Below are 23,681 nucleotides of genomic sequence, written 5' to 3'. Positions count from 1 at the left end.
TTCAGAATTAACTTTAGCGAAGCTGCCAGCTTCTCCTTAAAGTAAAATATGATGCACTCTTATAGATTGCATCTGAGAGCTTATAACATAATTACAACTGGCAGTAAAATGCTGCCTCCACGTGAATTTATCTGCAGTAATAATCCAGAAATATACTGCAGCCCTGACATGTGAAGCACATTTTTTAAAGTTCAGTAGGTCATCATCACGTCACAAAATCCAAATCAGTTAGATGAAAACCCGTGTAGTGGATGAAACTCAAAAAATGTTCTCTTAATTTATTATGAAAAGGTTTGAGTGAGTCGTCCACAGAGAAAAGTCACTGAATTCTTAATGCTCACATAATTTTTCATAATATTAAATAAAACCTACAGAATACACACATATGTAGCTGGTATATTCCACCCACATTCAAAAATCTAAACCAAAAAACAAAACTAGAAACAAGAAAAAATAAAAATAAAAATTGCAGCAAAATCTCTCTCTAACATGTACAGAAGTTGTCGGCACTGGCAGATGTTTTTTTTATTTGACAATTCATCAATTAAGCTTTATTTGTGTCACATCTTTCATACAGTTTAGTGCAGTTCTAAGTACAATGACTGATAAATATTTAATAAGTTAAAAGAAGTAGAGAGTAAAATAAAGCTGCAATAACAAGGAATGGATTAATCACAAAGACACAATAATACATGAAAAATGTCTATATATATGTGTGTATATATATATATATATATATATATATATATATATATATATATATATATATATATATATATATATATATATATATATATATATATATATATATATATAGTCACATGTCACAAAATTGGAGTCACAGACCAATGAAAAACTGCACTTAAGATAAGATCAACTTTATTAATGCTGGAGGAAATTGCTTTGCCAGAGCACAATACAATAGACAATAAACAAAAGTTAGTGGAATATATACAATTAAACAGGGGTTAGTAGCAAAATAGAAATAAAGAATACAAAGTACAAAATCCAAAGTGTCTTAAAGTGTTTGTGTGAAGTTTCTAAGTGTGTAAAGTGTCTAGAAAAAAGTAAAGATAAAAATAGAATAAGGTAACACAAGTACAAAATGTAAACTGCAGACTAATAACAAGAAACAGATTAACAGAAAATGAACTGAAAAAACTCTAAACACAGTAAAAGAAACCTAAAAACAAGATAAGGCAAGACTTTATTGATCCCAAAGTAAATTCTTCTCCCAGATGTTTCTCAGAAAAAACTAAATTACATAACTTAAGAAATGTAGTGCTTAAAAAGTAGAAAAGCAATAAGATAGAAGTACAATACTTTAGTGAAATACAATAAATAATACTGACAGTTACACTGTTGCACCTTAAAGATGAGATGAAGCTGAAAAATTGCACATTACATTGACAATATTGTAGATGAAAGTGAAATATTGCACATTAAACTGAAACTATTATTGCACAAACTATTCAGAGAGGTAGAATTAATGAATGATATTGATGTTATTGTTCAGATTCCTGTAGAAAGATGAGGTTTGATGGTAGAAAATAAATTTTGTGGTGTTAAAATCGAACAAAAAACCTTCAAAGAAAAAAAATGGCAGCAGCATCTTTCTTTAACATATAAACAAGTCAACATTCTTCACACAAATTCTTCAAGATTTGTAAGTTTTGATTTTTTTCATTGGTAATTATCAGTCAAACTTAATTTCACCTTTCATTCTTTAAATATCTTCACAGATGATGTATCAGTAATGGGTCAGAACAAGTAGGAAGTGAAATAACGCTAAAACAGAGACACATTCTGAGTCAATAACAGCTTGAGTTAATCATAAAAAATCCTGTTTTATGCTTGTACTTTTGTAATTATTGTGCCAAATGTTGTTCTCTCAGGTTCAGGAGGCCCGACTGGCTCGAGACGACGAAGCTCAGAAAAAGGCTCTGCAGGATTACGACCTGATGCAGGAGAAGTGAGCCAACACAAAAACACACAAAAACACAGAAAACAGAACATTCATCCTCAACATACCTCGTGTTTTCCAAACTTAAGTCTGAAATGTGCCTTGTCTGTCTGTCTTCAGCTGTATCTGTCAAAATAACAGAAAAAAAAGATAAAAATAGTCTTTTTAAAACAAAAAATAAAACAAAAATGATTGATTTACATTAGAGTACACAGATACACACAGAAGAAATGCAGTATTCTAGCTTGCAAAAGCAAACATGCAAAAGCTAATTTATATTAAAGCATTTACTGAAAAATATTATGTTTCTTTCTTTTTTTCTTCTTGTTTTTGAAAGTTTGCAAATAATTTTCCAATCACTGAGATCAGGCGACACCAAAACTCTGCCCAAGTGTTAAAAATAAAAATATCAACAAATATCAACATTTAATACCATTTTTACTGCCATGGGGAAGAAACAGCAATAACAGAAAATAAAAATGTATGTAAGCATCTTAACTATATGTTAATTATAACATATTTCTGACACCTTTAATAGGCAATAAAAAAAATACAATTTTATGGATTTTGCTATTTAAAACTTAATATATTCAAATGTTGATATATATCCAATATAATATATCCAAAAAGTATTCAAATGTTGTGTAGCTTTATTCATTTTTAAGTAACAAATAAGTTTAAAAAATCACATAAAATGCTCAACATAGTTGATATTGATTAAAAAATATCTATTTTTGCCAGCAATGCTCAAATAATCCATATTATTCTTCAGTCCAGTTAGTTGATTTAAATTAGATAATGATCCACAAACATATTAATTTCTCCATCTGTATGGAAATTTACTTAGATAATGGATCAGTTGTTGCAATTGAACACCAACTGTTTGATAAGTGATTCATTGGTTTGAGTATTTTATTAATTTTATTAAAAAAATCAGATTATGGTGTCTTTTCTTCCTTTACAACAGCAAACTGAAGTATTGGGGACTTTGGGAAACACCGATTCACATTTTTCTCCATTTTCTGACGTTTTATAATCCAAATAACTAATTGATTATTTCAAAAATTAATCAACAGATTGATCCAAAATGGAAAAGCAATCATTCGATGCAACATTGAAGGGGCAGAAAAACAAAATTACAACCTACTTTGTCTGTTCCTTCCTGCTCTGATGACCTCACTCCTCATCCCTGCTCTCTGATTGGTTGGCCTTCTCTCAGGTACATCGTGGTCCTCATGTCTCAGGCCAAGATCTACTGGAACCGCGAGAACTTCCAGGTGGTGGAGAAGATTTTCCGCAAGTCGGTGGAGGTTTGCAACGAAGACGACACCTGGAGGCTGAACGTGGCTCACGTCCTCTTCATGCAGAACAAATACAAGGAGGCCATCGGCTTCTACGAGCCCATCGTCAAGAAGCACTACGATAACGTGAGTGATTCAGGAAGAGGGTGAAAAAAAACAAGTGGCGAGTGTGAGATCAGAGCTGAACGTTTGACTTTCTGTCCAGGTGGAGCAGTGTAACATTCAGGAGTGTCCCTGCAAGTGCAAACCTTCGGTAACAATAAAAACCAAACAGCTGGGTTTGTTCCTCTGCAGTGTTTTCACATCTGTGCATGACGTCTGGTTCAGCAGCTGTTGTGTGTGTTTGTTTGATTGCGGTGGTGTTTCTGATAAATCTGGCATCATATAAATGAGTTTGATTATATATCATGATTTTAAGCTCAGATTTGGGGACTTTTCTCAACAGACTGGATAGGAAAGTTGAAAAGTCAACAATTCGTTCTGTTTTTATGGTTTCCAGCTCTAATGAATAGTCTATTTTGTGATTTTTTTTTATTTTTATTTTTGAAGAAAATCTACCTTTCAAAGCCGCCAACAGGTTTGGGGTTCGAAGCACTTCTATGCAGCAGACCTTAAAGCTTAACTCATTCATTCCCGTCTCCTCATTTAAAAATTCATTTCAACAATAGTACAAAACCATTGCACTTTTTACCTCTTATTGTGTGTCACCGTTTATAATTGTATTATCTTTTTCTTTCTTTGTGTCCTCACCTTTTTTATATCTACCTTTTTTGCTGCCCCTTGGCCAGGTTATCATTGTAAATGAGAACTGGTTCTCAATTGGCCAACCTGGTTAAATAAAGCTTAAATTAATAAATAAAAATAGAAGATTAAGTCATGATAAACTTGGAGTTTAAGAAATGTGAATTAGAAGCTTTATTGTCATTATACTGCAGAGCAGGACAACAACACGAAAAACAAAACTTGAAAGCTAATTTAATAAAATAATGCTTGATAAAATGTGTGCAAAACAGCAAGAATACATTTAACAAACAGATTAATAAATATGTAAAAGCTCGGTGCTTCAACTACAAAGTGGCTTTTCTGGTTTTAAGCAGGAGGTGTCAGAAAAGTTACCGCAGGGATAACTGGCTTGTGGCGGCCAAGTGTTCATAGCGACGTCGCTTTTTGATCCTTTAATGTCGGCTCTTCCTATCATTGTGAAGCAGAATTCATCAAGCATTGGATTGTTCACCCGCTAATAGGGAACATGAGCTGGGTTTAGACCGTAGTGAGACGGGTTAGCGGACAAACTAGACATGTCGAATTGAGGGAATTGTTCAGCAGGGAATGAAAATATTATTGAGTAAAGTGTGCATATAAAAAGGTGTAAAAAAAAATCCTGCTGTAATTCAATGTGTTGCTTTTCTTCACTGGAAAGGCACAAAAAATGAGGAAATAAAAAAATTTTGTCAGAGCTACATTGACACATTTTAACAGAGCTTGATGGAATAATTGTTACCATTATCCAGAGTATCCAGTGGTCATTTTGCATCTTATGTTCTGTTTAAATAACACCAGTCCTCTGACATCTTCCTTTTTCTTATATGCAGCAGTAAAGATTAAACGTCACATTAAGGGACTTTCAGGCAGCCTGCGTAGTTTTAACAAAAGTTTCTGATGTTCACCGTAAATCTCCTGTAAAATCAATCGCTACAGCTTTTCTTCATTATTTGTTTAACAAGCTGCTGATGAATAAATGTGTCTTTCCTGTAGATCCTGAACGTGAGCGCTGTGGTTCTCGCCAACCTGTGTGTTTCCTACATCATGACCAGCCAGAATGAAGAGGTAACGTAGAAAAATGTAAACTTATAGATATATAGACATTATAAGATATCTTTGACTAATCTTAACTGCAGTTAGAGATCCCTGTAATTCAGTTTGGACTAATTAGTCAAACGGCTGCAGATACAAATCGTCTGAACTGTTGTGATGTTAGTGCAGCAAAGTGTCTGAACAGTGTTTTAGCAGCAGTAATGGTGGCTGCTGAGGTGGATCAGATGAGCGAGGAGTTCAGGGAGAACCACAGCTTCAGCCATCAGAGACTTCTGCTTGCAATTTAGCAGAACTTCATCGTCAGGCTGCTCTGAAGTGGCAGTAAAACAGCTGCCATATGAAGTGTCATAGTACATCAAGAAAGCTTCGCTAAATGCTAATTCAAGTTCTGACCAGCTTCAAACTTAATGTAAGCATCTAAAAAAGGACAAACAAGACATGTTGAATAAAGATATCTGGAGCTAGAATCATGACTTTTCAGATTTAATATCTGAACTTGAATTGACTAATAGTCATAAATCAGATTTAATTTTAAAAATAATCATTTGAATCACCCAATTTTAATTTGGTCAAAGGTTTTTATGGACTGAGATCAGCTTCTGTGGCTCTGCGCTCGATTGCTATTCCTCAGTGACTCGGATGTGTCTCCATGAACTGAAGTTGAACAGTGAAAACTCATAAAAGTTCATAATATTATTTTAAAGTTTGCTGGAATTCAGTTCTACTCTAATAAATTCAGTTTCAAACTATGTGATTCAATTTTTTAAATTCAATTTGATTTGGGCAACTCACATTTATACATAAATTCAAAAATGACAAACTAGACATGTCGAGTTGAGGGTAATTATAGATATAGAATTATGACTAGCTGCACAGTGGCGTAGTGGTTAGCACTTTCGCCTTGCAGCGAGAAGATCCCTGGTTCGTGTCCCGGCTTTCCCGGGATCTTTCTGCATGGAGTTTGCATGTTCTCCCTGTGCATGCGTGGGTTTTCTCCGGGTACTCCGGCTTCCTCCCACAGTCCAAAAATATGCTGAGGTTAATTGATTATTCTAAATTGCCCGTAGGTGTGAATGTGAGAGTGATTGTTTGTCTCTGTATGTAGCCCCTACTTGGAATTCAAATATAGACAAATGAAACTGGAATTACAACTCATCAGAATTCAGCTTCAATCCACAAAAATAAAACCATTTGAATCACATAATTTTAAATTGGTCAGAGTTGTTGATTAAGTGAAAAAGGAGTTCTGTGGCTCTGCGCTCGATTGCTCTTCCTTAATGACCCAGATGTGACTCAGTGAGCTGAAATCGAATAACAAGAACTGAAGGTGAAAGTATAAAGTAGGTTGAATTTTCAGATTACATTCAAGTTTGCAGGAATTCCGTTTCAATCTGATAAATTCAGTTTCAAATGATGGGATTCAAATTCATTTTTTAAAAACAATTTAAGTGACCAAAATCTGAATACAAATTATTCAAATTCAGTCTCTAGTGCCACATAAAAAAGCAAATCTTTTTTTAAAAATTATTGTTAACAATTTTTAATATTTACTGATCTTTAATATGCAAAAAAAAATTTACACTGTATATTTTTATTTTCCTGGTATAGTGTACATTTTTCCATGTTATGCTTTTCTACTTAAATGTATATACATATAATTTCTACTTATGCTTATCGTTGAATTGAAACGTAAGCAGCTTCCTCCCAGGGATCAGTAGAGTATTTCTGATTCTGATCTCTCACATACAGCGTAGAATTTAAGAGGGGAGCATTCGAGCCTGTGAGCGACACGTTTCCTGTTCTCTTCCCTGTGTTATATAATTTACAAAAGAGCTCCGTCTTTTACCAAATTTCCCTTCGCTCCCTTCCAGGACTGCAGACAGCCTCCCTACAAGATGAATCCTGAATATTTCATTAGACTACATATTAACTGCAGGCGACTCAGGCTCAACCCACAGGTTTCCAAGTTTTTTCCCAAAAATTGTATTAAAATTACTTAATCCCTCCTTATAAATATTATGAAGGAAAGGAGCATTCATAGTCTGATGATTTATTTCCTCTCAGAGAGATTTAATAACAGTAAAGACATAGGAAGCTGAGTGACATTTACTTTTAGTGCACAATAGATGGATAGTTTTTGATTTAGAAGGACACCTTTAAGTGCAGTTTTCTTATAACGCTCCTGTACACAGAACATCATAGTATTATAACATTTCAAGGATTAATTTACTATTTCCTGATTTGTGTGACCCGGTTTAACAGGCCGAAGAGCTGATGAGGAAGATCGAAAAAGAGGAAGAGCAGATCTCCTACGACGATCCAGACAAAAAGGTTTTTCACCTCTGCATCGTCAACCTCGTCATCGGGTGAGTTCTGGCAGAAAAACAGAATCAGAGAACTCGTCTTTTTGAAGATATATAACCTCAAACTGTAGTAACGTCCTGCTCATGTATTCCTGTATTTATTGTGTTCTTCTGAATGTAAATGCCATGTAAAGAAACTGAAAGTTAGCATTTTGGTCTTTTTTGTGCCTCCATTTTAGAATAAGCATTCGAGAAACCAGAGAAAACAAAAGGAGAGAGAATTAAGAATTTCAAATTCAGCAGATAAACCCAGGCATGGTATTTGCTGACAAAATCACCAAAATTGAACCATTTATCAGAACCAGAAACAGTAAAAACAGATAAAATTCTCAGATTTTCAACTATCCAACAGTCCTTCAGTGTATCGTGAGTGGAGTGCTGTTCCTCTGCAAAAATAACCAAAATCTAAACCATCAAAATCACTTCATTTCATTCTATTTTATGTATTGAGGCTTTATTTGCACTTTCAAAATTTGCCTAATTAAAAGCGCATCAGATTCTGTAAAAAACAAAAAAATCTGGATTCATCCGCACAACTGAAAAGCCACGACCGACTTAGCTGTGGCCAACATTGAGGTGGCAAAAAACTGAACTGCAGGCAGTGTTTCCACAGAGAGACTGAGAGGAAAATCAAACCTACTGGATCAATAAAATAAATGCAGCATGGCTCAGAAACAGTGAACAGAGGAGCAAGTTGTCGGAGGATATATTCAGCATGGAGAAACATCTTTATGGAGCTGATGAGCAGAGTAGAGAGAAAAAGTGTGGAGAGGCTGGAAACATGAAACTAATGGTAAAATGTCTGTTTCATATCTTATTCACACCTGTAGGCATGTCGGACATGTTGATTCCACGTTCCATTTTTTTCATTTTTGTTACAGAAATAATCCAAGTTTCAGATTTTTCTTACAATGGTTTCTGTCATTCTAACTGAACAGAATACATTTCTGAGTTCTCTGTCCTTCTTTGTTCTGTTTCCATAGAGCTGCAGGATTTTAGATAGCATGGAAAAATGAACCACAGTGAGGAAAAATGTAGCAGAAGCTGATAATGAAAACAGTTTTATGCCACTAGTCACAGTTGTGTTTTTCTTTCAGGACGCTCTACTGTGCAAAGGGCAACTACGACTTTGGCATCTCTCGCGTCATCAAAAGCCTGGAGCCTTACAATAAGAAGGTCAGCCATTTTATGTTGCTGTCAGTCACCTTTAAAGAGCTTTTCTGCTGATTTTTTTGGTTCCTCCTGTCCTTCAGTGTGTTATGCAGCTGCTTTTTGTGCTTTTAAAAGGTCTGAAAACTTAAAAAATCCACACCAAAGTGAGTTCTCCTCTCCTTTCTTCTTTTGACTTATCTGCACTGTAAATATCAATATCATAAAAAGCTGCAAAAATGTGGCAGTAAGGATGCCAGAAAATTAACATTTAAAATTGGTGGGATACTGTAAAGTTCAGAAACTTTTTTTTTTTTTTTTTTTTTTAAACCTGTGGAAATAGCAGCAATTATCAGTAAAATAATAAGATTTTCAGCAGATTCCCATAGTAAAAGAACAAATTACTCTTAATAAAAGTACATGTTTTTGATTTGGACATTATTACATAATGTTTTTTACAGCCAACTTTTAAATTCATACCTTATTTCTGTTATTTTACTAGATATTATCTGTAATTCAAAAAAATGGGAAAATCTGTAAAATAGTAGTTTGAAATGTTTTTTCCCATTTTTTTGGACCTTAGAAACAATACATGTTTTCTCTTTCAAATAATGGCAATTATCTGTAATTTTTTTTGAATATATTTTTTGGGTTATTTAAGTACAGTAAAAGAGTGCAGTTTTTACAGTCAAACATTGTAAAAGAGCAAAATACTATTTGTAAAAATGGCTGGTTTTTTTTTTATGGGGTGTCTTTTTTTTTTTTTTTTTTAAACAATTCTACAATTTCATTTAGTGGACACTTTTATCCAAAGCGACGTACATCTGAGAGTAGATACAACACAAGCAAGGATCTAGTCAAGAGTAAACAACCTGGATTTTTACAGTTAACATGTAATTGAATATTTTTTTCCATAAATTTATAAGTTATTATTTGTAATTTAGCAAAACTGGGAAAATGGTAAAATAACAGGAAATTGGTCAGAAAGTTAGTTAAAAACGTAAATTTTCTACATGGTGTACAGTCCACTGTTACTTCCTCAGTCGAGCTGTTTCTTCAGAACATTAATCTTCTCTGTCTAAACTCAAAGATCTGAATTTACTAATTAACATTGCCTGGCTTTAATTGGGCCAACTGACCAATTAGAGCAAGGCTCTTCAAGAGGCGGGCCTTAGAAAGACAGGTACTAAAACAAGAAGTGCTGCTTAAATGTACAATATGTGGGAAATTATGCGTTTTTGAGTGATAAAAGCAGGTACACGTATTCTAGTAGATCCCAAAAATCATGTTAAAAAGCCTGTAGATGTGCAGAATATTGGCTCTTTAAGTAATAAATCACCTTTAGTGGCAAATAAGTGTGTGAACCTTTCAGAATAATCTGGTTTTCTGCATTAATTGGTTATAAAAGGTGACGTAAATGCAGATAATTACACTCGCCACGTGTGTTTATGCACAGTTACTTGATTTTTAGTCATCAAATACAAACGCAGCACTGCTTATTTTCAGTTTTCAACCAAAAATAACCACTGGAGCCCTGCTGGTGTTTGTTTCTGAGGAGGCCGAGCTGCTCCTTTTGGGGCCTTTTGATTGGGTCCAGTCACAACAGCAGAGTCGGGCTGCAGCTGAGTCCACTAAGCTCCAGCTGAGAACACAAGCCGTCATCCTGAGTGTTTCCCCTCCAGTCCTCACAACAGAGTCACACTCGCAGTGAAAGCAGAGATGAGTTCAGGAATGTGAAGCCTGGCGAGACGGTCACGCCAACTTTTCATAACCTGAACATCATATGTAGTTACTTCAGACTGATTTAACACACTCTCCTTGAACAGTGATTTCAAGTTTCAAAGCAAAGCAGCTGGCAGGAGATGTGGTTTATAGTCTGGATTTATTTGGATGCATGTTGTTATTTTAAAACAACAACAGATGCATGTTAGTAATACGTTATTTGTGTGTATTTGTGTGTTTGTGTGTGCAGCTAGGGACGGACACATGGTTCTACGCCAAGCGCTGTTTCCTCTCGCTGCTGGAGAACATGTCCAAACACATGGTCATGCTGAGGGACGCCGTGGTACAGGAGTGTATTCAGTTCTTGGAGCACTGCGAGGGTGAGCAGCAAACACCTGCAGAAATACTGGATCACTGTACAACAACAAGAACATTTCAATTACACACAACAGGCAGCATGTTCTTTTGGTCGGAATACACCTGCAGAACCAGTTTTTATCAGAGCAGAGCTTTATAGAGTTCATCTGCAAGTTTCCCTCCAGCAGCTTGATTTTTTTTCTACGGTTTTCAAACTTCCGTGTGGCTTTTGTGCTCGAGATAAAAATGTTTAAGAAGAAGTGGTTGGACAAGATGGCAGCTTCCCAGAAGTGAAACTAAAATATATTGAACACCGCCTGCTGGCTGGTTTATCCCATTCCCACTGTAGAGCATGGCGGCAGCAGCATCATGACATGAAGTGTGGTGGTGGCAGCATCATGTAGTGAAGCATGGCAGCGGCAGCATCATGTGAAGCATGGCAGCGGCAGCATCATGTTGTGAAGCATGGCGGCGGCAGCATCATGATGTGAAGCATGGTAGTGGCAGTATCATGATGAGAAGCATGGTGGTGGCAGCATCATGATGTGAAGCATGGTGGCGGCAGCATCGTGTGAAGCATGGTGGCGGCAGCATCATGATGTGAAGCATGGAGGTGGCAGCATCATGTTGTAAAGCATGTTGGTGGCAGCATCATGATATGAGGATCAGGAAGAGAACTGAGACTTGAGAAGATTTGTTTTCCATCAAGACAATGAGTTGAAGCAAACAGCTGAAGCTCCACAGAAGTAGTTTAAAGATAACAAGGTGAAAGTTGTGTAGTGAGAGTCCAGACTTCAATCCAACAGAGAATTAATGTATGGACTTCAAAAGTTCTGTTCACTCAAGACAGAGTTTGAACAGTTTTAGAAAGTGTGAAGCATGGTGGCGGCAGCATCATGATGTGAAGCATGGAGGTGGCAGCATCATGTTGTAAAGCATGTTGGTGGCAGCATCATGATATGAGGATCAGGAAGAGAACTGAGACTTGAGAAGATTTGTTTTCCATCAAGACAATGAGTTGAAGCAAACAGCTGAAGCTCCACAGAAGTAGTTTAAAGATAACAAGGTGAAAGTTGTGTAGTGAGAGTCCAGACTTCAATCCAACAGAGAATTAATGTATGGACTTCAAAAGTTCTGTTCACTCAAGACAGAGTTTGAACAGTTTTAGAAAGAAGAATGAGGTAAAATTGCAGCGTCCAGAGCAGATGTCTGTTTTTACTTTGACATGAATGAGTTTTTTGGGGTTTTTTTTGTAAATTCTTGCCAAAAAAAGCCAAATTATATTGACCATAATTCAATGTTGAAAAGCAATGAAAGGTAAAAACCTCCGCGGGACATGAATATTTTCTGTAAGAACCTTTAATCTTGTTCCACCTGAGATGACGACACTATAAATGTGATTTCTTTGCAGTTTACGGGAAGGAGGTTCCAGCCATCATCGAACAGCCTCTGGAGGAGGTCCGCATCCACATCGGCAAGAACACCGTCACCTACGAGGCCCGGCTGCTCAAGGCTCTATTCTACGATGTGATCGGCTGGAACAAGTGACATCATCACTCAGGTGTGATGTAAAACAGCCGGAGGTGCCGGTTTGTTCGATATGATAGATAATAGAAGACAATCAGTGCATAAAGTCCCTGATGTGTTTTCAGTCGGGTCTGGAAACCATCTTCCAGGTCCTGACTTCCCTCTGGGCAGCTTTTGCACTCACTTTGCTGAGCTGGGAGTGTTTTGGCAGAAGGATATAATCCCAGTCTGATCCAGCAGATCTTACATAATCGCTGCTCTGACCTCAGATAAACTCATACATCAGAGGTGATCTGCTTTTATTAGCACTAACACTCAGAGCAGCCTTTGATTTTATTAGTCTTTATTTCGCTAACATAACTTTACACGACAACAGTAGTGTTATGTAAGTTCATCTACATACATTCATAGTTCATGCAGATCCTCTTTGGTCAGTGCTGGACTGCCGCCTTAATACTCCAGTGGCTTTATATTCAGCTGGTTACATGTTTGTGAAAAAGCAAAAACACGTTTTAAAGAAAATAAAGACGTTCTTGTTGTTTTTCGAAACAAATCTGAAGTGTCCTACATCTGCAAAACCACATTAGCAGATTTTGATCCTTTTCTTAACAATAGAATGTAGAGTAAATGTAAGGTAAACAAGTTTCAGATAAAGATGCTCCAATCAGGCTGTTTAGTTTTGATATTATCAATTATTATCAACGTCAAGTTAGAGAAAAATCCTGCAAAAGACATCTTGTAATGCCAAACTCAGTCCTAAAATCTCTGAAGCCCTCTAAATGCACAACATGTATTTCCTGTCTTGTTGAAACAGTAATTACAAGTATTTTTTACTTCCCAGACATTTGAAATCGATACACAACCTCACGAGAGAAGCAGAAATTCACGAAAAACACGAGACAGCAAATCAAATAAAATGAGAGCCTCCTCCGAGGTTTGTCCTACTGGAACTAGTAGAACTTCAGATTTTCTGGTGATAATATCAAGCTTTTCAGAAAATATCCACAACTCCAGGAGGGCTAGACTCTGGCTGCACAAACCTAACAAGCAAAGGCTTGTTCTCGGTTTTTGCCTTACAGCTCAAAAGTTTGTTGGTCGAGTTACAAAGTGATTAATTAGTGCGAAAAACTGCAATAAATTTGCACAGAAGCTATAAACAAAGATCAGATTTACCTTTTTTCAATCAAAGTTATTTATATCTGATCGTTTCCATTAGGATTGGCGCGTCACTTACTTTCAGCTTGTTTTAGTATTTATACACTGCCTATACTCACACAATCCAATATAGTATATTTTTATAAGTGTAATATAACAAAAAACTTGCCTTAGTTTCCATTTTGTGCCATAAACATCCCAGCATCTTATTAAAACATTCATCATCTGTGTTCATGAAGCATTGTGTTGTGTCTAGAGTGAGTCCTCGTCACTGAGGAACATCTCTTCCTGACGATCTACCAATTAACTCCCCCTGTAGGGTGAGGAAGGTGGGAGGTTCAGGACAGCGGCCTCTTGGTTATGTCCTGCTCCGTTAGGTAGTAGTTCAGATATCCTCCCAGAGCGCCCACAGCCACCGCCGTCATGTGACTGGAACAGCCGTCTGTCGGACCACAAAAGACGAAATCACAACACTAAATCATTTGTAATGGCTACGACAGTGACGTGAGTCTGGGATTTTTTCATGTTTTCAGATCAGTTTCAGAGCTAAATGATGGCGAAAATGTTAGAAATGAAAAGCAAATTACTACTCTATGGGGAAAACTTACAAAATACACATTTAGGTGATTAGTTTACTAAATTTTGTCACTTTGCATTAGTAGAGTTGTGTTACAATATATCCATCCATTATCTATACACCGCTTAATCCTCACTAGGGTCGCGGGGGGGGCTGGAGCCTATCCCAGCTGACTCGGGCGAAGGCAGGGGACACCCTAGACAGATCGCCAGTCTGTCGCAGGGCCACATACAAAGACAAACAAGCACTCTCACATTCACACCTACGGGCAATTTAGAATAATCAATTAACCTCAGCATATTTTTGGACTGTGGGAGGAAGCCGGAGTACCCGGAGAGAACCCACGCATGCACAGGGAGAACATGCAAACTCCATGCAGAAAGATCCCGGGAAAGCCGGGACGCGAACCAGGGACCTTCTCGCTGCAAGGCGAAAGTGCTAACCACTACGCCACTGTGCAGCCGTGTTACAATATATATCTTTAAAAATCTAATTCCCAAAACACATAACTCACAACCTGCAACCAAAGACTCACATTATTCAAGGTGTAAATGATGGTAAAACTGCCTGGGCAGGGGTGATTTGTGGTGTCAATAAAGGCAAAACTGCTTTGAGAGTGATGACTTAAGGGGTAAAGATTGCTGACACTACTTTGTGGGGGACAACTCAAGGTTTAAATGTTGGTACAACTGCCTGGGGAGGGGTGATACATGGTGCCAATGGTGGTGAAACTGCCTGCAGAAGGCTAACTCATCATGTTAATAATGGTGAAACTGCCTGGGAAAGGACAACTAAAGGTGTAAATTTCTCGTGAAACTGCCTAGTGGGGAATAAGTCAAGATGTTAATGATGACGAAACTGCCTGGGGAGGTTCAAGGTGTAAATTATGGTGAAGCTGTCTGAAGAGGGATGACTTAAGGTGTAAATTCTTGCCCCAAGATATAAATGGTTGGTAAACTGTAGAGGACTATCTTAAGTTGTAAATTGTTGTAGACCTACATGGGAAGTCAAGGCATTAATAGTGGCAACATTTTCCAGTTTTCTAACCGACTGGCAGGGAACCCCAGCTATTTATCCTCACCCCTAAATTACATAGTTCACAATCTGTTAACAACCCGAAACTCACGAAACTTAAGGTGTACACTGTTGTAAAACGGCCCGGGGTGGGAAAGAATTATTCAACTGCCAGGGGAGAAATGACTCAAGGTGGTAACTGTGGTGAAACTGCCCTTGGAGGGATGAATAAAGGTCTAAAAGGTTGTTAAACTGCCTGCAGAGAGATGACTCAAGATGGTTATTGTGGTGAAACTGCCAGGGAAGGGATGACTCAAGATATTAATGGTGGCAAAACTGCCATGGGAGAGAGGACTCCAGGTACTACTAGTGGTAAAACTGCCAGGGGAGGGAGGACTCCAGGTATTACTAGTGGTAAAACTGCCAGGGGAGGGAGAACTCCATGTACTACTAGTGGTAAAACTGCTGGGGGAGGGAGGACTCCAGGTACTACTAGTAGTAAATCTGCCGTGAGAGAGAGACGACTGCAGATACTACTAGTGGTAAAACTGCTGTGAGAGAGAGGACTGCAGATACTACTAGCGGTACAACTGCCGGGTTAGAGAGGACTCCAGGTACTACTAGTGGTAAATCTGCACGCAGAGACATGACTTAAGATAGTAATTGTGAAACTGCCTGGGGAGGGATGACTAAAGGTATTACTGGCCGTTAAATTGCCTGGTGATGGATTACTCAATGTTGTTATGGTGGTTAAACTGCCTGGGGAGGGCCTGCTTAAAGTTAACAAAATGAAGCTTCAGATGACTGCGATTAAAGCAATTTTGGTTGTGATGTAAAGACAAACTAACCGGGGAGTATCTTCTCCCTCCTCTTGACTCTCCTGTGAGGCTGCAGCTGTTCCAGCAGTTCATCTCCAATGATCTGAGACATGATGCTCTCTGAGGAAACACAGCAGAGGAAATAACTTGCACATCTGTCCAAAATACCAGGAATTATCCTGATGAAATCAAGATATTTTTAAGATTCTTTAAGATGACCTGAAAATAATGAGATATTCATGTTGCGACACAGCAGAATGATGTTTAAGTGGATGTATTTGAAGGTTCAGTGGCATGTGGTTGGTTTTACATCACTAGTTATTATGACTGATACTCACTGTCTCTTCCAAAGCAGCCCACTTCCTCATCCTGCAGCCTGAGGATGTGCTGCAGCCAATCAGCTTTGTGGAAGTCAGAGAAACCGGCCAATCCGCAGATCAGGACTGTCAACAGAGAAGAGCTCAAGTTGGTCAGTTAGCCAAACACTTTACCAGCATACCCTTAAAAATTCACAATAAACTGTAAAAGAGTTCCTCAGGTTCCCTTTGTTCAGCGAGTTTTCTCGAAATGAGCGTCAGTATCTCATAAAAAGATGGCTTAAGATGAAAAACTGCATCGAAATTGACAAAATTAGAACAACCATGTTAAATATGTCAGTTTCTGATGAAAACCACCAGGTCTTCATTAATTCCTGCGAAAAAGTTTTTTGTTGTTTTCTTTTTGACAATAACAAATTTTTCTAACAAGTTTTGTCATTTCAGTTTTTTTAATTTCATAAATATTAAAAATCTGCATTGGATAAAAAATATATATTAGGAAATATATTATTATGAAAATGTTATGTTATTTATAAAATTAATTTATTCATAATTTCATTAAGCATTTTCTGAGCTCCATGGTCCTTTTTCAACTTTTTCTAAGGCATGAAAAGTTCCAGAACTGAAGGATCTTACATGACAGGAATAATTCTAAACCATATGCAGTTTGACATAACTAAAAATATTTAAATACGAGCGAGGAGGTGATTGAGAATATACAAAAATGTTTGCAATCTGCTACGTGATGCTCAAATTACGTGTCATGAGAGAAAGAAGTCAGCAACACTCACTGTTCTCAATGAAGATGTCGACGGTCTGTTCGGTCAAACCGTCTTTGATGATGTCCTGGTTGGTCTTCATCATGTTGGAGCAGAAGATCTTCTGGTAGTTCAGTTCAGTCATGTTGGCTCTTGACGCTCGGGTGTCGCCTTTCAGCAGGTTGGTGCAGCCTCGCTGGAACGGAAACACAAACTGGTCACCGTCTAATTTCTGGAGTCAAATCAGACTCAAATCTTTAAAGTTGGCCTTAAATGATAAATTGAGTGTAAAAGTTCCTGTGGTGTTCCTCAAGGCTCCATCTTTGGTCCTCTACTGTTTTTTATTTAAATGCCAGGAGCCTATTGTACGTTATCTCAAAGTTGCAATACGATAATAAGACATAATTATGCGATAACACACAAATTTTTTCCTTTTTTAATATATTGCATAGTTTTCTGATGTTTTTTTTTTTTTTGCTTTTTGTTCATTATTTCGCTGTCCATCTCTACTTTTGGGATCATGATGTAGACAGGAAGTAGTGTCAGTTCTTAATATATGTTACTTTCTATTTTCAAATAACGACATATATCTGTAAAATAATGTTAAATTTGCTGTTGTAAATAGAGTAAAGCGTGTTGCAAAAGAAGGAAATAGGTCTTATAAAAAATGATTTTTGATGTGGTCGTTATTTGGATTTTTGGTTAGTATTTTTTCTTCCAGTTAACATGTAAATTAATACTTTATTCAGTGATTTTTATTAATTTTCTGAAAATTAACAAAACACGGGAAATCTATAAAATAGCATTTAGTTGTTCAAAAACTTACAGTCAAGAACTATTTTAGAAAGTTTGAAAGAATTGACACCGCAAATATTAAGCAATGCACAATTTGAAGTAAAATAATCTAAAACTAATAGAAAACATGACCACGTTATCTGGAAACAGTGAGATATCCATTACAATCCATTATATAAATGATGATTATTAGATGTAATTATGGCTCCAAGTCTTTCCCTTTCTCTGAATTCATTGCATTTATGTAGATTTTGGATATTTGTTGCTTTTTGTTCATTGTTTTCGCCGCACTTCTCACCATTTTTCCAATCATGAAGTAGAGCAGCTGGTGTGACAGGGAGTAGTGAGGGCAGCCGAAGCGAGTCATGGTGTCCCGGCAGGGTTTGGTGACGATGCAGGGCGTCCCGTTCATTTTCCTGTCAGGAAAAACAGAAACACATCACTCAGGTAGGTGAGCGTCTTCACACTGCAACTAACAGGTATTTTAGAATTATAGCAGTAAAGAAAACAGTTTTGCAAAGATGCATTTTATGAATCTTTGTGCCCAATCAGCAGTATAAAACTGATCAAATCTATAATGATAAAAATGTTAAAAGTGTTGAAAATATTTCATTTTCTAGAAATTTACATTTTTAAGGGCAGATAACTAACTAACAGATATTACCATGACAACAGACATCAAATTTCAGTTTGGTGAAATTTTATGGTTAATTTTGCAAATCAATTTTGCAATTTGCATTAATTTCCCGAACAGAAATCTGATCATACTTTTTGTTTCATTTTGTTGAAATTAAATAAATTTTTCCTTGATTTTATTCCATTATACATCAGAAAATACTACACACAGCCAGAAAAGAAAAAAATACAACTATTTTCTCCAGGTTTTTAGGACTAAAAAGTTCTATAAATCAGGCTGTAAATAATATATAAACAAACCATCTCTGTAAAACCTTTCAGAACACAGAAAAGGCAGGAATAAAACTGAAAAGTGCAGCTTTCTGACTCAAAAATTTTACATTTTATAGATAAGATTTTTAACTGATATCACTGTGAAACCAGTTTGGTTTACCTCTTATAATTATTCTATAAATAAGAGAATAGTGCCAACACAACAGAAAACGTGAATAAAATATGAACAAACCTCTCAGTTGAAAACTCCAGAATATCACTGCATGAATCGAATTATACTAGAAAGAAAATACATATTTCTTGCAGTTAAAGGCTTTATAAATTAGGCTGTGAATGATATATGAACAAACCCTTAAACTGTGAAGTTTGCTGTATTGATGTGCAGATTTCAGGATCAGAATTGGAGGAAAAATACATTTTGAGAAAACGACCTTCAAAGAAATGTTTTATAATTGAAATCAGGGACAGAGACACAACATGCAGTGAAATAAAAACACACAATTTTGAATGTTTTCATTCCATTAGTCTGAAAGAAGACACGTTATGATAGCAAAATGTCTCAAAATTAACCATGAAAGAGGTACGTTTTTTGCCAGTAGTTTCTCTCTTTAAACCTAAAAAACATGGTGAGGATGTAGCAAACTGTAGTTTTTTTTAGCACCAAGTTGCATCTGCAGAACCTCTCACGCTGATTCAAGGGCTATTAAAATAAAGGTAAGTCAACCTGTATTTAGACTGATGGTAAAACTGGGTTTTTTTCTGCAGAGGACAGTTTGTATTGCAGGCTCCTACCAGGTTCCCAGCAGCAGAGTCAAACATTTGTCGCTGAGCTGCTCGTCGTAGCACTCTGTAGTCATGGTGGACGGATAAACCAGGCTGGAGTCTGTGGAGCTCCACTCCTGAGGAATCAGCCAGAAGCTCCATGACAGCAGAGGCTCGAACTCTGGAGGGAAAAATTCAAAACCAGAACCTCAGAAAGGACCACAGAGAGTCTCAGGAAAAATCTGCAAGTGAAATCTTTCTTTGCTGCTCACTTCTCATAACTTATAAGTTCTTTTAAAACCATCTACTATTAATAAAACCCAAATAAAACTGTTTGTTTTCATGATTGTAGCTACTGTCTGTGTCGGGATTGTTGTAAAGCATGGTGGTGGCATAAGTATCACAGCAGTCTTTCTCATGGTGCCCTTTTACTAGCTAATAATGCTCTCTGCTTGCCGACATGGAATGCCTGTAATCTGCCTCCTCTGGTCAGTTAAAAACTTTTTTCAGTCATCTTTGAACACAGTTGGCATATTGTACTTAAGGATTTCTTGGTCATGGAGTCCAAAAGTCTCACCTCTGTAGTATTTGGGATCATTCTGTTTCAGGGCGGCGACGGCCTTTTCCAGATGTTGGTCCAGACGTTTGACCAAAGTGACGGCGGAGGTTCTCTGAGCCCAGCTGACCGGGTCTGTATGAGGCCAAGTCCGGACGGCTTCCTTCAGTTCAGCTGAAAACCAAAAACACAAAACGCTGCACATCATTGCAAACAGACCATCCGCGCTGTGAAGTGTGGTGGTGGCAACGTCATGATATTAAGCATGGTGGTGGCAGCATCATGATATGAAGCATGGTGGCGGCAGCATCATGATGTGAAGCATGGTGGTGGCAGCATCATGATATGAAGCATGGTGGCGGCAGCATCATCATATTAAGCATGGTGGTGGCACTATCACTATATGAAGCATGGTGGCAGCAGCATCATGATATTAAGCATGGTGGTGGCAGCATCATGATATTAAGCATGGTGGTGGCAGCATCATGATATTAAGCACAATGGTGGCAGCATCATGTTATAAAGCATGGTGGCAGCAGCATTAAGATATTATGCATGGTGGTGGCAGCAGCATTAAGATAGTATGCATGGTGGTGGCAGCAGCATTAAGATAGTATGCATGGTGGTGGCAGCATCATCATTAATTTGTAGAAATCTGTTTTCACTATGACATGACAGCTTTTTTGTAAATTCTTGTCAAAAAACTACTTTTTTCCACTTTTGAAAAGCCATACTGATACTGACAATATAATTCAGTGTTCAGGGATGTTTCAGCACCAGTTTGCATCATGTCTTTGATTATAATAGTTATATCAGTAACTCAACACGTCAGAGAAAATATGTCAAATAAGAAGAAACTTACATTTCTACAGTGTAAATCAGGCAACAGAAGGTTTAACTTGTTTTCATGACACAGCTTCTTATCTGAGTCTGCAATGACGAACCTTGTTTTGTTTTTGTTATTTATATTTTGAATTAATAATATCAATCTGCAACATAACAAACAACTGAAGTCATAGCAGCATATTATGTGCACCTGCAGGAACTAAGCAGAAGGAAACTTGAGTAAATGTACTCCGTTACTTTGCACCACTGCAGGATATGAAAGGTTGACAACACAAAGCACTGAGCTGAATAAATCTATCAGTAAAAGGTTCCGTGTTTCCCTCAGAAACGTGCAGTATTTCCTCTTAATAAACGCCGTCTTTCCTGCAGCTGTGCTCCAGATGTGGCAGCATCTGCAGAGGTGACCTACCCTGCAGCATGACGAAGCCCACCACCCCGTCCAGGTTGATGTGCTCATGCTGCCGCTCCAGGAAGGACGCTCCCCGGGAGAGGCTGCCCAGGATGTCATCGATCACCTCCGCCTCAGAGCCGCTAAGCGCCGCGGCGAGCAGAGCCAGAGCCGCCGCCAGCCGGAGCCCCGCTGCCCGCATGTCGTCGCTCGGAGGGTCCCGGTGTGGAGGCGGACTGTCGGGGTGAAGACCGGAGGAGGACGGAGCGAGTCTCCCTTTATGAGGGGGGAGGAGGGGGAGGAAGCGGCGTGACGTCACAGCGACCATCTTTACGAAATATGGTAAACAACAGATTTTATTTTTCCTTTTATGGACGCAAAATGATGACATCTGTGCACCAAAACACCCCCTGAAAGCTTCAATAAACCCTCACATTATTGATACTATCTCTGTAAAATTTATATGATATAAAGTGGAGCCCAACTTATCTATTCTCAACTTACTTTTAGTAATAAACTCAAACTAAATGATTAGTTCGTGCCCTAAAAACTCTAATGAAAATAATTCTGTTTATTGACCTAACGTAAAAATAAAAATTATTTTTACTCGTGAATTAATCAAAATAAAGTTTATTAAGTGAATAGATAATAAATAAAAACGAAACAATCTGATAGAAAACTAATATTTAAAGTTAAAGTATGATTATTTATACAGCACATGTAAAATTAACCGAAGTGTTTATATGTTGTGAATTTTTTCTATATTAAGCATTAATACTAAGACCCTACAGTATTATACATAATACATATTTGTCTGACTAATTTCAATGTTGTTGTTAAATATAGCATAATATAGCATAAAATATTACTGTGTAAATTTTCCTGACAAATTTAAATTTGAAGTTTCTTATAATAAACTCATACAAAATAATAATTTTGAGTCCTTTTAGCTGGAAAATACAAAGGAGCACAGGTGCTGTAGGAATATTCCCATTAATTAATCCAATTTTACAATAACAAATTTTTTTTTCTACAGCGTTATAACTTCTAAAAGGTCAAACTGTGGCGAGCTGCCAGGAATCAGATCACTAAAAAACTAAAAAACACTAAAAAACGAGAAGTTCACAGGAAACAGTTTTCTAAGAATGAGGAAGGTTGAAGGATTTCATCAGAAAAACAAGACTGTGAAAGTTCCTACTAATGGAACATCTATTTAAAATACCAGCAAATGCAAATTAAAAGAGAGACATTGCAAAACAGAACAAAACTAATCTAATTTATAGAAATAAACGAAATAAAGACTTCTTGTTACTAATATTACTATAAATAAAGACGTCAAAACCAGCATTTTTCTCTGAGTATGTAAATTTTTTTCAGAAAATTAACCAGAGAAAATAATTTTAAGAATTTTTCAGCTAGATCATAATTCAACAATTTATTACTTTTTTATTTATTATTTTATTATTTATTTATGATTTAAATAAAATTAATCAAATTATTTATTATTTAAATTCCAACTAATTTCTCACATTTACCTTCTAAGAGCTAAATGCTTCCATTCCTAATATTAATATGACCATTTACAAGTGTAAATTTTTGATTTATTTATAAGAATGTGTGCACAAAAAATTAAATACTATTTGAATAAACCCTCGTTCCCATTTATTGTTGATTTGTGTCTGTTGCATATTTAAAATCATTAAAACAAAATATAAAGTGAAGCCAGAAGATGAGCTCTACAAAAAAATACATTAAGTGAAATAAAAACACAGATGTACAAACAGGCCGCTGAATTTACCCAGATCTTGTTTTTTCACAACAGATGTAATATAATAAATACACTTGGTAGAAAAATTATTATTAAAAAATAGTTTTAAAAATTCTTTCGATGAATAATGATGCAGCTTTTTTGTCAGTTTACATGCATTTCTCGTGAAATTATTTCCACGTGTTTATTCTGAAAGCTAAACACTCAGATAAAGAATAGAAATCTGGTGATTTACTTTATTTAACTGAAAGGAAACATTCAAATTATGTTTTTCAAACATAACAAAATAGTTTTAATTTAGACACTAAGACGAAAGTAGAGAAATTCTTGAAATATTCTAATATTTATCACAACAACCTGTAGAATGTGTAGAATATAATGTAGTAACATTGTTTTTCCGTGTCTAGAAGGATAAAACCTATGAAATAATTTCAATGAAATGTCTGTCATTTAATTATTGATTATATAGGTACAACCATTCCTGTCTTGTATGAAGGTGCATCTTATTAAAGTATAAATATGTAATTTAGAATATAATGTGAGAGATGTTGTTTCTAAAGTCCTTTACTTCAGTCCTGAATCAAAATCAGTTTATTGTCATTATGCAATATATAATGAAATTGCACGACTTCTCTCCTTATATATAAATAACTTACTGGACATAAATTTCAAAATTTTAGTCTTAATGTGCACCAACTAGTATATGTTCTGGTTGACAATAAAGTGGCTATTCTATATTAAATATATGCACAACAAAAACAAGGAAAATGTATTTTAAATTTGTATGAAATATGTACATAAATATAAAAATACAAAAATAC

General features: G+C 36.5%; 2 protein-coding genes across 4 annotated transcripts in view; one reads left to right on the top strand and one right to left on the bottom strand.

Annotated features, from left to right (window-relative positions):
• The window catches only part of ift70 (intraflagellar transport 70), a 28,673-nt gene extending 12,380 nt beyond the window's left edge, over nucleotides 1-16,293 (top strand). Inside the window, exons 13-21 of one of the 3 annotated variants that reach the window (XM_035947246.2) lie at nucleotides 1,896-1,972; nucleotides 3,183-3,390; nucleotides 3,470-3,517; nucleotides 5,020-5,091; nucleotides 7,342-7,445; nucleotides 8,540-8,618; nucleotides 10,564-10,693; nucleotides 12,082-12,231; nucleotides 16,117-16,293. In XM_035947246.2, coding sequence (XP_035803139.2) covers nucleotides 1,896-1,972; nucleotides 3,183-3,390; nucleotides 3,470-3,517; nucleotides 5,020-5,091; nucleotides 7,342-7,445; nucleotides 8,540-8,618; nucleotides 10,564-10,693; nucleotides 12,082-12,218 — 855 coding nt within the window. In that variant the 3' untranslated portion in view covers nucleotides 12,219-12,231; nucleotides 16,117-16,293. Of the gene's footprint in view, nucleotides 1-1,895; nucleotides 1,973-3,182; nucleotides 3,391-3,469; nucleotides 3,518-5,019; nucleotides 5,092-7,341; nucleotides 7,446-8,539; nucleotides 8,619-10,563; nucleotides 10,694-12,081; nucleotides 13,583-16,116 lie in introns of those variants that run through there. The other 2 variants (XM_055005274.1, XM_023268268.3) reach the window with 2 other exon arrangements.
• On the bottom strand, nucleotides 12,524-21,435 carry c19h16orf89 (chromosome 19 C16orf89 homolog). Its single transcript, XM_023268270.3, has 8 exons — nucleotides 21,114-21,435; nucleotides 19,880-20,032; nucleotides 19,333-19,483; nucleotides 17,930-18,047; nucleotides 16,870-17,032; nucleotides 16,100-16,204; nucleotides 15,792-15,881; nucleotides 12,524-13,794 (listed from the first exon to the last, which is right to left on the bottom strand). The coding sequence occupies exons 1-8, from the start codon at nucleotides 21,418-21,420 to the stop codon at nucleotides 13,691-13,693; spliced, it is 1,191 nt and encodes a 396-aa protein (XP_023124038.2). The 5' UTR covers nucleotides 21,421-21,435; the 3' UTR covers nucleotides 12,524-13,690.
• Nucleotides 21,436-23,681: the final 2,246 nt, after the last annotated feature.

This window comes from Amphiprion ocellaris, chromosome 19 (assembly GCF_022539595.1).
Source record: "Amphiprion ocellaris isolate individual 3 ecotype Okinawa chromosome 19, ASM2253959v1, whole genome shotgun sequence".
NCBI lineage: Eukaryota > Metazoa > Chordata > Actinopteri > Pomacentridae > Amphiprion > Amphiprion ocellaris.
This window is presented reverse-complemented; position numbering and strand designations above follow the sequence as displayed.

What these genes read in the sequence shown, in the direction of transcription:
- c19h16orf89 (XM_023268270.3), bottom strand. Translation starts at nt 21,420, where the DNA reads ATGGTCGCTGTGACGTCACGCCGCTTCCTCCCCCTCCTCCCCCCTCAT. An exon ending in GGGCTTCGTCATGCTGCAGG is followed by an intron (nt 20,033 to 21,113) that starts GTAGGTCACCTC and finishes TTTGGTTTTCAG; the next exon opens with CTGAACTGAAGGAAGCCGTC. An exon ending in GGGCTGCTTTGGAAGAGACA is followed by an intron (nt 15,882 to 16,099) that starts GTGAGTATCAGT and finishes GTGTTTCCTCAG; the next exon opens with AGAGCATCATGTCTCAGATC.